This window comes from Lichenostomus cassidix, chromosome 3 (assembly GCF_008360975.1).
Source record: "Lichenostomus cassidix isolate B80296 chromosome 3, HeHo_3.0, whole genome shotgun sequence".
NCBI classification, from domain to species: domain Eukaryota; kingdom Metazoa; phylum Chordata; class Aves; order Passeriformes; family Meliphagidae; genus Lichenostomus; species Lichenostomus cassidix.
This window is the reverse complement of record NC_139483.1, coordinates 112,796,016-112,808,998: the sequence shown is the minus strand read 5'-3', so window position 1 is coordinate 112,808,998 and position 12,983 is coordinate 112,796,016. Positions and strand designations below refer to the sequence as shown.

Sequence of the window (12,983 nt, the reverse complement as noted above, 5' to 3'; positions counted from 1 at the left end):
CACCATGGGAGCTGGGGAGGGACTGTCCAAGCCTGGTGCCACATGGGAGGGCAGAGAGAAGTAAGCCAGGAATGAAAGTGTTCCTGAAATTATAAAATGCTTATAAAGCACATGGGTGGAGCTCTGGGCTGGCTGGGACAGAGGGAGGTGTCAGAGGGACAGGATGAGCTCTAAGGTCCTTCCCACCCAGACCACTCCATGATTCCATAATAATGCTGCTCTGGAAAGAAAACAGTGCAAAGATCTCATATCAAGTCAGACCTCCCTCAGTCTATCCCTGGAATTCAGGACATGCTGGCCTAAGCCAGGAATTCCCTTCAGCCCTGGCAGGACAGCAGAACAAGGTGATGCCATGCAAATACAAAATCTTAACAATTCCCTTCCAGAGAACAAGACTGCACAAATCAACCTCCAAACCATTCCTCGAGGCACACCAGCATTGCAGGGCCAGTTTTAATCTTTTTTAAGGCCAAAGGTGCTCTGTCAGTTGTCATTATTTGATTTAACAGTTGTCCACAAACTTTAGGTATTGGCACAGATGAGAGATGTGAACTTGCCCTGAGAAAGGAGCTTCCCAAAACCTAGGAATGAAGGATCTTCCCAGGCAGTTGTGACTCCCCTTGGGCATTTCTCCTCCTGAGCAGCCCCAGGAGCACCCTGGATGCTTCTCCCTGCATGGGGCTTGTGGGACAAGATGGGAATGGTGTGGTGTGGCTGTCACAGTGAAAAATAAGTGACATGATGTCTTCAGATTTCCTACTTACTCATTTCCATGAACAGCTGCCTCTTCTCTGCCATGGTCCTCCTCCTCTTCCCACTCTCCTCAATCATTCTGGAGACAAAAATGGCAAACACTGTTTGTGTTAGAATTCCTGCTACAGAGCAACTTGCTGTGAACAATATGATTTTATCCCTCAGTGGAAACAGAGTGATTCTGTTTGGGAACTGGGAAATCAGGACAAAGACATCTCTCCATCATTATCTCATTCCACAACACACACACTCCAGGTTTGTCAGCACCTTCCAAGGTGGGGCACAGCACAGGAAACATTAATTCTGAACCCTTTAATTGCTTCAGTTTGAAAAGCTCAGAGCTGCATTAATGCAGAAATATCCCATAAGGAATTCCTTGGTGTTCCAAGGGATTTTGTTTGCAAAACTCAGAGCAAGTCAGGCCTCTCCAGGAGCAGCTGAGCCAAAAAGGTGCTTCTGAGAGACTTTGGGGCTCAGGAGGAACAAACTCATCCCATTCCTTTCCCTGGCTGCCAGAGGTTAACAACTGCAGCATCACAGAACCCTTTAGGTTGGAAAAAACCTCCCTTTTGGGGGTTTGGGGTGTGGGGGAATGTTGGCTTTACAGAAAACTCATAAAAATTCATTTAACTTTAAACCCCAATGCCAGAGGTCAAACGGGATTTGTCAGGGAAGTAAAGAACTTAAAACGAAATAAATTGGAAATAAAACCAGTTAGGTGACAGAGGCCTCCCTTTCCCAGGAGAACAGATTAATTTGTGACAGCACCAGGGAGGAGTTTGTACCCCAAGGTAAGGGGGCACAGGGACAACTGGCAGCTCTCAGGACTTATTTATATAACCCTACAAGATGCCAAATTTCAGTCCACTGAAGCAAAAAAAGGCAAGTTAATTCAGTACCAGTATAAAATCTAATTCATAATGCAATTAATTGCTACATTATTCTTTGGTTACCAAATTCACCAACTAATGGTTTAAAACCCATTAAATACGGGTTTTGACTGTCCAAAGATTAAAATCCCAACCACTTCCTCTCCAATCCCATCCAAAGCTATGGGAGGCAGTTGGCTTGCTGCTCAGCCTCCTCAGCCCAGGCTGCAGCAGCCTCAAATGTCAGCAGGCACACCAAGTCGTGCCTTGGCACTCACTCACAGCCCTGAGGAACATTGCTCCATCCAGCACTGCTCCCAATTTCCTGCTGAACTCCCCACAGCTTGAAACCCACCAAAGCCTCTTTCCTTTTCTAAAAGGGAAACAAGCACATGGGCTCTGACCTGAAAATACCTTGAATTTCCTTTTTTTTTCCTACTTTAGAAAACCATAGAACCAACTTGCTGCTGTGTTTGTTTTGATAATTTTTTAACAGGAGAAAGCTTGGGTGGCATTTTTAAAGACCTGTAAAAGTTGGGGCTTTGGGCTCATGTTCCTCATCCCACCCCAGCTTCCAACCCTTTCTCAGCACCTGACAGCACCATGACTTCCACCTCCTTCCCTACAGACACTTCAGTCATGGAATCATGGAATGGTTTGGGTGGGAAGGGACCTTAAAGCCCATCCAGTGCCACCCTGCCAGGGACAGGGACATCTTCCACTGTCCCAGGTTGTTCCAAACCCTGTCCAGCCTGGCCTTGGACACTGCCAGGGGCATCACAGCTTCTCTGGGCAGCCTGGGCACTGTCCTGGTGCCAGGATCACTCCAGAGGTCATTCCAGGGACACAGCAGCCAATGCTGCCACACAGAATTCACGGTTAAGGAGGTCAGAGTGACCAAGACAGGAACAATTAGCATTTCAAAGGAGTTAAGTGTTACCCTCTGTGCTTTCAGCAAGGAAAAGCAGTGACTGAGCTCTCCAGTTGCCTCTGAAATGAGAGCTGAATGAGGGATGAGCTCTCTCCATGATCCCAGAATCCTTCAGGCTGGAAAAAACCTCCAAGGGCATCGAGTCCAACCTGTGCCTGATCCCCACCTTGTCCCCACTCAGAGCACTCAGTGCCACAGCCAGGAATTCCTTGGACACCTCCAGGGATGGAAACTCCAAACCTCCCTGGGCAGCTCCTGCCAAGGCCTGACCACCCTTTCCATGGAGAAATTCCTCCTCATGTCCAACCTGACCCTGCCCTGGCACAGCCTGAGGCCATTTCCCTTGTCCTGTCCCTGTTCCCTGGAGCACAGCCTGACCCCCCTGGCTGTCCCCTCCTGTCAGGAGCTGTGCAGAGCCACAAGGTCCCCCTGAGCCTCCTTTGCTCCAGGCTGAGCTCCCCATCGACTCCTCCCAGGACTCACCATGCAGCCTCAGCATCTCCTGCCATCCCCTGCCTGTCTCAAAAGGACAAGGTTTGTACTCTTCCTTCCCTGGGGGAACAGCTCAGCAGCTCTGAACTGCTCACCAAACCCATCAAAGGTGCTCTTTGGATTCACAAGCTGCCCCTGCTGCTTCTTTCCTGCTCCAGTCTGAGAGGGGGAAGCACCTTGGGAATGATCTGTGTGGAGCAGAGCTGTTCTGAACAGAGCAGAGAGAGAATCAGGGAATAGAAACAGAGTTGTTAACGTTGGAAAAGCCTCAGAACCATTCCCAGCACTGCCAAGGCCACCACTGTCCCTGTCCCCAAGTGCCACATCCACAGGGCTTTAAATCCCTCCAGGGATGGGGACTCCAGCCCTGCCCTGGACAGCCTTTTCCATGAGGGAATTGTTCCCAAAATCCAACATGAAGCTGCCCTGGCACAGCTCTAGGACATTTCCTCTTCTCCTGTCCCTTGTCACCTGGGAAAAGAGATCAACTCCCACATCACTGGCAGATATTTGGAAAAGTGGTGGAAATTAGGTTCTATCAGAATAATTGACAAACCTGTTTTTAATCCCTGAGCCATCAGATCCAGCAGGATCCCTCGGTGATGAGGCTGAGAAGAAGAAGGATGGGAAGTCTTTCTCAAGTTCAAAACAGGAATGAACCAAACCCACAAGAACTGCAACTATGTTTGGGATGCAAATTACAGTGCTCAGCTCCCAAAACAGAGAAGGGAAGCAGCAGCTTGGCCTGAGCTCGTTTGGTTTGTTGGGTTGGGATCTCTCAGGGGGGTGGGGAGGCTGAGTTTGGGTTTTGCTCTGGGATTTCTGTTGCTGGTTTGCTCGCTGTGCCTTGTTTTTTAAACGTTTGTAGCACAAGCCATGAGCAAAGTGCCAGGAAACACATCATGGGCTGGAATGATGTGGCAGCCAAGAATTCCTGAGGTGGCTGAGAATTCCATGAGCACAGAGTGGGGAAACAACTCACACAGAGAATCCCAGAATGGCTGGAGATGGAGATGAAAGTGCAGCCAGTGCCACCCCTGCCACGGCAGTGACAGGGACACCTTCCACTGTCTCAGGTTGCTCCAATCCCCATTCAATCTGACCTTGGACATTCCAGGGATGGCAAGTCCAGCTATTTGAAAATAATTATTGAAAAATAACGTTCAGCTTAAAGCAGAAAACTAGGTAGTACCTTAGAAAACTGCAGCTGAGTATGTTTGATGCAAACTTCCAGAATTTTATCATTTTTCTTCACCCTTTCACCTTCTCTGCCTTCCAACAGGAACAGTTGGATGGCCTCAGGAGCACCCATTGACAGAGAGAATGGAAAAGCTAATTTATCAATTCCACACCAGCTGCTGTGGAAAATCCTACACTCAGCCACCATCTAAAACATCTTTAACAAACTCACGTTTTTCTGATTTCTCTAGCTTGATACCTTTTTTCTCTCCCCATTTCTACCCCCCTGCTCTGTGCCAGGGCTCTCCCTTTCAGGAGAAGCCCTGGGAACCCAGAAAGCCCTGCTGGCTGCTCTCTGCCTCTCCTGCCCAGGTGCTGCAGGGTTTTAGGCCAATACTACAGGACCTTGCTTAGCAGGTTTCGCTCTTCTTGGAGCTCATCAGCTGTAGGTAACGGCCTAAGAACAGCTCCTCCTCCTCCTCCTCTGCTGGGAGAGGCTCAGTCAGCCTCCCCATCCTGCACAGCTCCAGCCTCAGGACATCATGAGCCAGAGATTGGTTGGTTTGCTTTGAAATCCATTTGGTTTGCATCTGTGTTTTCACCTTTGAGCTACACTCCAAAGGAGGTTCTGACCTTAAGCACTTGACAACCATCTCCAGACACTGGTTTGCACTGCAGCCTCAGCAGCCAAAGACAAGGAGAGAAAGAAAAGTTCATTCACCAATTATTAAATCTGATAATTGATAAGCATTTCCAGACACTGGTTTGCACTGCAGCCTCAGCAGCCAAAGACAAGGAGAGAGAAAGAAAAGTTCATTGACCAATTATTAAATTTGACTTGGTGCAGATTCTTGGTGTTGCATTTCAATAGCAGAAATAAGATTTGATTAAAGTGCAGTTGCTTCATGAGGATAAAATTGTGTCCATAACTATTCATGGTCAGAAATAACTTGCAAATAAAATATATCAGAAAACCAGTTTGGGGCACAGGTTAATCTGAGCTGACAAAAAAAGGAAGTTCAGTGACTTTCTGCCATTTTTCTGATTAGAAGGAACAACTACACCTGGTGCAGCAAGGAAATTTCCTCCCTTGTCAGTTCAGTCACTCTTAAAAACAACTTTAATTGATAACACAAGTGGGATGTAGATATTGAATGAAAATTGAGGGCATACCTGTGCTGGCAGAAAAAGTTACTGGTGTCCATCTGGTTTGGCATTTCCTTGCTTTGGGCTTCTGAACTCATCTGGCTTCAACTGACACTTGATTGAAATAATTTAAAATAATTTCTGAACTGTCAGAAATGTTTTGTTTAAGTATAAAATTAAACTCACAATGAAAAGGTGCTTCTATTTGTTCATCTTTGATTTCAATAAAAATATGAAGTACTTTCTCCTTTTCTTTCCTAAAGTGAACAAGGACCCCACAAGGACTGATTTAATTCCCTCCTCTCCCTCTGTCTGTCCAAAATATCTGATGCTCTTACTCGTTTCTTTGTTTTCCATCCTCCTTTGGTTCATATTTGGAATCTCCTTCCTCAGCAGACAAACATTAATATCCAAAATTAATCAAAAATACTGCTTTGTTCCCCTGTGCCTCTTCCTGGGAAGAGAAGTGATCTAGAAGTGATTTCAGGGGACACATCTAACCCCAGCAAGAGCAAAGATAAACCTTTATTCAAGTAGACTGGCAACACCTTTTAAAGCTCATTTTAACCATTTCTGACAATTCTTCTAATTTAGCTTTAAAATTTTCAACTCTGTTTGCATCATTTATAGGATAAGTAACTGAAGCAAAAGCAACTCTGCACAAAAGTATGAAAAAGACTCTAAAATGTTATTTCTGCACCTCCAGCAAGTCCAGGAGCATCTTTTGGAACCAACATGCACCTTCCAGCAGTAGCTTCCCCAAAACCCACAGGTCTGGATCTCTCTGGATGTTTTCACATCTCCTGGGCTCAGATGATTGTTAAGATCTTTACAAACCCAAACTGACTCCAGCCTAGGAGGGTGTAAGGAAAAACCCACTTGGCTAAGAGCCAGGCCAGGGATTAGAACTCCTCAGTGATTTTAACTCTGCAGTGAAATTCTAAATAAGTCAATGGTTCCTTTTTTTTTCCCTCTATAAATCCAGTGGATCCAAGGCTGCTCTGGAAGATTCCACCAAAACATGCCCATGTAACACAGGAAACTTAATTAAAAATGAGCAGGCAACCCAGTAGTTTAGGGAAAAAATGAGTATTAAAGCATAAAGCTTTCCCTCCTCTATGCTCTGCCATTTCTGCTGGGACTGCAAGGTTTTTCCAAGGCACAAGATGCCATCTGGTTTGCTCATGCAGGACATGGCATGTGGCAGCACAGCCCAGAGCCTCCTCAGTGCCTGCAGCTGCTGGAGTGGAAAATCACTGCATGGACAGGGAGGGACACTGCTGGCTGGGATCAACCTGGTTGGGAAAAACCTAACTGGGACAAACCTGGCTGGGATCAAGCTGGGATAAACCTGGTTGGGAAAAACCTGGCTGGGATCAAGCTGGGGATGAGCACATCCAGCTGGGAATGAGCAGCAGTGGGTCAGTGCTGCTCAGTGCTGCTCAACAGCTCCATGGATGACCTGCTGGAGGGCAGGGAGGCTCTGCAGAGGGATCTGGACAGGCTGGATGATCCATGGGCTGAGGGTCAGCAAGGCCAAGTGCCAGGTCCTGCTTTGGGGTCACACCAACCCTATGGAATGTTCCAGACTGGGGGAAAAGGGGCTGGAAAGGCCCTGAAGGTGCTGCTGCCAGAGGTTGGGCATGAACCCAAGTGTGCCCAGGTGGGCAAGAGGCCAATGGCCCCTGGGCTGTGCCAGCTCTGGGGTGGCAGCAGGGCCAGGGCAGTGCCTGTCCCCTGTGCTGGCACTGCTGGGACACCTCCAGTGCTGGGGCAGCTCTGGGCTCCTCCTGACAAGAGAGACCTGGAGGGGCTGGAGAGTGTCCAGGGAAGGGAATGGAGCTGGGAAGGGAATGGAGAGTGTCCAGGGAAGGGAACAGAGCTGGGAAGGGAATGGAGCTCCAGGAGTGGCTGAGGGAGCTGGGAAAGGAGCTCAGCCTGGAGCAGAGGAGGCTCAGGGGGACCTTGTGGCTCTGCACAGCTCCTGACAGGAGGGGACAGCCAGGGGGGTCAGGCTGTGCTCCAGGGAACAGGGACAGGAGAAGGGAAATGGCCTCAGGCTGGGCCAGGGCAGGGTCAGGTTGGACATCAGCAGGAATTTCTCCATGGAAAGGGTGGTCAGGCCTTGGCAGGAGCTGCCCAGGGAGGTTTGGAGTTTCCATCCCTGGAGGTGTCCAGGGAATTCCTGGCTGTGGCACTGAGTGCTCTGGGCTGGGGACGAGGTGGGCATCAGGCACAGGTTGGACTTAAAGGACTTTTACAACCAAAATGATTCTGTGATTTCATGAAAAAAAAAACCCAAAAATCTGGTCTAAACCCCAATGTGAGCCCAACAACCTCACCTACCCACCTGGTCAGAGAGTGAAGTTTGTATTGGATTCAAGTTAAACAAAGATGGAACAAGTAACAATATTTTATCAGAGGTCTCTTTGAAAACCTTCCACAACTTTTAAGAGTGCTTTAAAAAGAAACTCCAGGTTCCCTCCAGACAAAATAAAACAAGTTCAAACCCAGTAGAGCTCCAAACCATCTGAGTTTCTGTCACTTCACATCTGTAAGTGTCAGTTCAGTGCCCAGAACAGAGAGAAGTCCCAGCCCTGAGGAATTTGCAGGTCAGGCTGCAGAGAGTGACAAGTGTGACAGTGGCACTGGAGGTTCCAGCCCAGTTCCCAAGGTGTTATTTTAAGTTCACAGCTCTATATATCCATTTTCAGCCCCCAGGGAATCGTTTAGGCTCTGAAGGACAACACAGTGTCTCAGCACAGATTCTGGCAGAGTCAGAGCTTTCTCCAGCAAACACAGAGCTGTCAGGACACTCAGTGCCCAAAACACTCAAATGCTCCTCTGGAGTAACCAGAGAGCCAAACTCTCATTTTCTTTTATTGTCCCAAAGCCTGAGGAGTAGAAATGGGTTTTTACAACCTGCCTGTTGGTCTGGAGGCTGAAGTTAATGTTTGTATTTGGGATTTACCTTGCAAACAAGAGCAAATCCAGCAGCTGGAATTGTTTCCTTAAAATAAAGCAGTGCTCCTGTTGGATAAGACAAATGAAATATCACAGGAGGATTTCCAAGCAGCAAGAAGTTGGAAGTAGTCTAATTAAGAGCTTACCACTCCCTCTCAGGAAGCAAAGACTCCTTTTGCTACAAGTGGAGGGGATTTCTGAGCATTCTGTGCCTCAAAGTGGACCTGGCAAACCCTTCCCTCTCCACCTTACCCTGCAGCTCCCAGCAGTGCTTACAGAGCACAGCACTCTGCACCTGAGTGCAATATTCATTATTAGGAGAATATTCATTATTTTGAGCTGCATGCTTGCCCTTTTGCCCCTGAACCCAGCCTGGAGATGGAGCAGAGCAGGGAGAACACCTGGCAGCACTGCCAGCAACCAAAGCAGAGCTCTCAGTGCTCCCCTGGCACACCTGGGCAGGAGGGAAATTCCAGGCAGTGAGAAACACCTGGGAACTTGAACTGCTTTCCTCACCACAACTGAACTCAAGATAAAACAGCTTGCCCAGCTTTAATTCTTTAATTTTACCTCCTACATTAACTTACAACGTGAAATCTTCCTCACCAGCTTCACAAGTCTAAAATAAAATAACTCTAAGCTTGTGAAGTGTTAGGTGTTACTGAAAGGGTAGAAGAGTACAGAACCAGGAACTGCCATTAATCTGCATTTAAAAGTCTCTGCCACTGCCCCAGGGAATGGGAGCTGAACACCCACAGAGCCCTGATAACCTGAGTTCTGTCTGAGCTGCCAGACACACACAACACCTTCTTCAAAAGCCTGGCTGCACCCAAACTGCTCCTCAGTGCCTCCCTACTGCCCCGGGATTGCCTTGGATGGCATCATTCTCTTCAGAAATAAACCAAGGATAACTCACAGTAAGCCCAGGAGCTCACTGAGGGAACACTCAGTGCCCTCCTGCAGGAGATCCCAGCTCAGGGGATTCCTCAGCACCTGGCATTCCACTCCAAAGTCCCACCAGCTGTGCTCACCAACAAAGGGTTTGCTTTCTGTAAGAACTAAATAAGCCAGAAGTAAAAGTCTAATTGATGACACTTTGCCATTGCCTTCTGTAAAACTTGGAGTTTGTATCCCTTAGCTTTGCCACTTGCTGTTTAAAAAAATTAATTTTTTAAAAATCAAGTTAGGGCCTCAGCTCCCTCCCTGTTTGCTTATGCCAGGACACCCCTTTTCCCCCCCACCTCCTAAATCACAGACCCACTGAGCATGGAAAAAAACCCCCAAGACCACCTAGTCCAACCTTTGACCTAAAAGTTAAAAGCTGCACTGACAAAGACTGAAGAATATCCCACCTTGCAGGCAGTCAGGAACTACTTAAGAGTTACTATGATTTCAAGTATTTTGCAATCACAACACATCCTTCAGACATCCAATTCTTTCAAAATTTAGTGATGAATTGGCACCTGCTGTCCTAATCCCATTTGTTTCCACAGACACACCTGGCCAAATAAACTCCCACAACAGACAGAATATCATAAGGTTTCCTACTGTTCCTTCCAGATCCAGGCTGCTGAAAAGTCTTCATTAGCATAAGTCTTTTAATAAATCTGTATTACTTAAGCACAGCTGAGAAGTTAAAATACTTCAGTCCTTAAAGCCCACAGGACTGGGAAAGGCCCATGAAACTATTTAAATTCAGGCACAGTTTATCAGTGGAAATCTGTTTCAACACTAAACCAAACAGAGACAACAAAACAATGACTGCTTCTCCCTGGTACCAAGAGGAAACCAATTAACTTCATCAAAATATGATGAATTCAAATCCTTAGCACCTGAATCACCTTATCTGAATCCCTCTCCAGGCTCTCTAAAGCTCCCCCAGAGCAGCCCACGCAGCCCAGCTGAGTGTGGAGCTCACCTTGGCTCAGCCCCAAGGCTTTGCTTCAAACTTCCACACTTGGCTCCTTTCCTCTTCAAAAACTGTCACAGATCCAGAGCAGGGAACTGATAACATCCACCTGGGCAGAGGATGGTCCAACTGATAACATCCACCTGGGCAGAGGATGGTCCAACTGATAACATCCACCTGGGCAGAGGACTGGAAATCATCACTGCCACTTTACCTGTGGGATATAATTGAACTGGTGGGCAGTGATGCTTTCCTGTTGCTGCAAAAGCCCTTTTCCCTGGATTATGGCTCCTTCCTAAATCCTCTCTACCATCCAGCACTTCCTGAAATGTGTGATACTGTTGGAACAACCAAACTGGGTGCTGGGATAAAGCAGAGGTCTGACTGCATCAGCTGCAGCACAGACAACAAATTAAACCATTTACTGCTCCAAAAAACCCCCCAGGCTGTTCCAAACCCAGGGAGTTTGGGACAATACTGGCAGAGCTGCTGCATTCAGCACACAGGAGCTGCAGGGAGCAATCAGGGGTGTCCCACAGAGCTCCCAGGATCCTGGATGTGTCCCCTGAAATGTGGGATCCTGAAACTGCCAGGAACCAACTCTGGCCACCCAACCCTGGAGCAGGGAGCTGCTGCCTTGGGACTCACCATGGCCCCAGCAGCAGATTTGGGATGCACCAAACAGCTCCAGAACGAGACAAGAATCCTGAGTGTGATGATGGGAGCAAGCAGAAAACCAAAGAGGATTTAACAGCATAACATGGACAAGGAAAAGGCCTAAGGCAGACACCTCTGGAGCAGCACCCTGCACACATGGAAGCACAGGGAGGGTTTAAGGGTCAAAGGAAACCTGGAACTCAAACTTGTGACCTTTTAAACCCCTTGTTCAGGCAGGTGGGATGGTTTGTCTCTGGGCAGATAGAGCAGACAGAGCACAGAGTGATTAAAGTTTGGGTGAGAAGGGACCTTAAAACTCATCCAGTGCCACCCCCTGCCATGGCAGGGACACTTTGCACTGTCCCAGGCTGCTCCAAGCCTCATCCAGCCTGGCCTGGAACACTTCTCTGGACACCCAGCATCAGCCAGAGAGGGAGAATTTGAGGAACTGGAGCAGGAAAGGAAAGTGAAAGCACAGACCACTGTTCAAGGCAGCAACACACAACTCCTGACCACCCTGCAGTGACTTGGATTCTGTCTTGCCTGAGTTTTCATACAGTTCAGAGCAATTCCAAAACAGCCCTGTGGCTGACCAAACCCCTCTGGAAGGAGAAAGCACCATGTCAGGGCTCTGCAGCCCCCTGAGGCTCTGCTGGGTCTCCACAGGATTACATCAGACCTAAGGGAGAAATTCCTCCCTGGGAGGGTTTGAGGCTCTGGCACAGGGTGCCCAGAGAAGCTGTGGTGCCCCTGGATCCCTGGCAGTGCCCAAGGCCAGGCTGGATGGAGCACTAGAATGGGGAATGGAATTAAATGTTGTTTAAAGTTCTTTCCCACCCAAGCCATGCCATAACTTCTTCCCCAGCCAAGGGGTGTGTTGCACAACAATGTAATTCTGTCAGAGTTCTAAATTAAGGATTGCATCTCACAGAGGAATATTTTTACATGTCCACAATGTAACAGAAAATGTAGAAGTCACTGCTTCATGATACAAGTTTGTCATGAACGAAAAACGTCAGTATCGGTTATGTGAGTTTAAGAAAAAGGCAACTGAACATCCAAACCACAAGTTTTTAAGGGCAATAGTCAGTCAGTCCCAACAGATCACATTACCTGAATCACACTGAGAAGTCTCTCAGGGCAACTTCCACTTTCTTTCTTCAAACATTTAAACGACAACCTAAAAAGATGGGGAAAACACCAAGTGAGGGGTTTTTTCTCCAAGAAAGCAGCGATTTTCCACAGAAGAATTCCACCCCCTTAATTCACAGCTACAACACGGTGCTGCTTTTGCCCTGATTGAGCCTCCCGTTCATTCCAAGGCAATGGAGCTGCACATTGCGGGTTTCCCGTTAACTCCAAGGCACCGGAGCTGCACATTGCGGGTTTCCCGTTAACTCCAAGGCACCGGAGCTGCACATTGCGGGTTTCCCGTTAACTCCAAGGCACCGGAGCTGCACATTGCGGGTATCCCGTTCATTCCGAGGCAACGGAGCTGCACATTGCGGTCCCTGCCGCCAGCTGTTCCGCGGTCGGTGGGAGCACCGGGGCACGGCCAAACCGTCGCCCCAGCCCCAGCCCGGCGGCCCCACTGCTGCCGCCGCCGCTCCCCTCAGTCCGGCCGCCCCGCCGCCGCTCCCCTCAGCCCCGCCGCCGCTCCCCTCAGCCCGCCGCCCCGCCGCCGCTCCCCTCAGCCCCGCCGCTTCCCTCAGCCCGGCCGCCCCTCAGCCCGCCGCCCCGCCGCTCCCACCTGTGCCTGCGGAGCTCCCGCGGCTCCAGGGCCGCCCGGGCCGCCTCAGCGCTCCAACGGTCCCGGCCGCCGCCGCGCGGCGCCCCGGCCAATCAGGGCCCGCCTCCGCCGGGGGCGCGCGGGCCTCCGCCAATCGGAGCCCGCCAGACCCCGCCCCCTCTCGCGCCGCAGCCAATCGGCGACCTACGCAGCCTGGCGCGCTCCCGCCCCCGCCACAGCGCGCCCGCGCCGCGCGGCGCTCACCCCGGGGCGCGGCGGGACTGCGCAGGCGCAGCGCGAGCCGGCGAGGGGGTGACCCCGCCCCCTGCCCGCCCTGAGGGGATGGGGATGCGT

General features: G+C 49.5%; 1 protein-coding gene across 15 annotated transcripts in view; it reads right to left on the bottom strand.

Moving 5' to 3' along the window:
* The window catches only part of DTNB (dystrobrevin beta), a 118,816-nt gene extending 106,062 nt beyond the window's left edge, over window positions 1–12,754 (bottom strand). For 13 of the 15 annotated variants that reach the window (XR_014851193.1, XR_014851194.1, XM_085057282.1 and 10 more), the window contains exons 1-3: window positions 12,651–12,754; window positions 12,014–12,080; window positions 765–832 (exon numbers count right to left, since the gene is read on the bottom strand). Coding sequence is in view for 13 of the 15 variants with exons in the window: in XM_085057282.1 (XP_084913408.1) it covers window positions 765–831 (67 nt within the window). In the remaining 2 variants the exon portion in view is untranslated. Of the gene's footprint in view, window positions 1–764; window positions 833–3,601; window positions 3,654–4,237; window positions 4,584–10,252; window positions 10,353–12,013; window positions 12,081–12,650 lie in introns of those variants that run through there. The other 2 variants (XM_085057279.1, XM_085057280.1) reach the window with 2 other exon arrangements.
* Window positions 12,755–12,983: the final 229 nt, after the last annotated feature.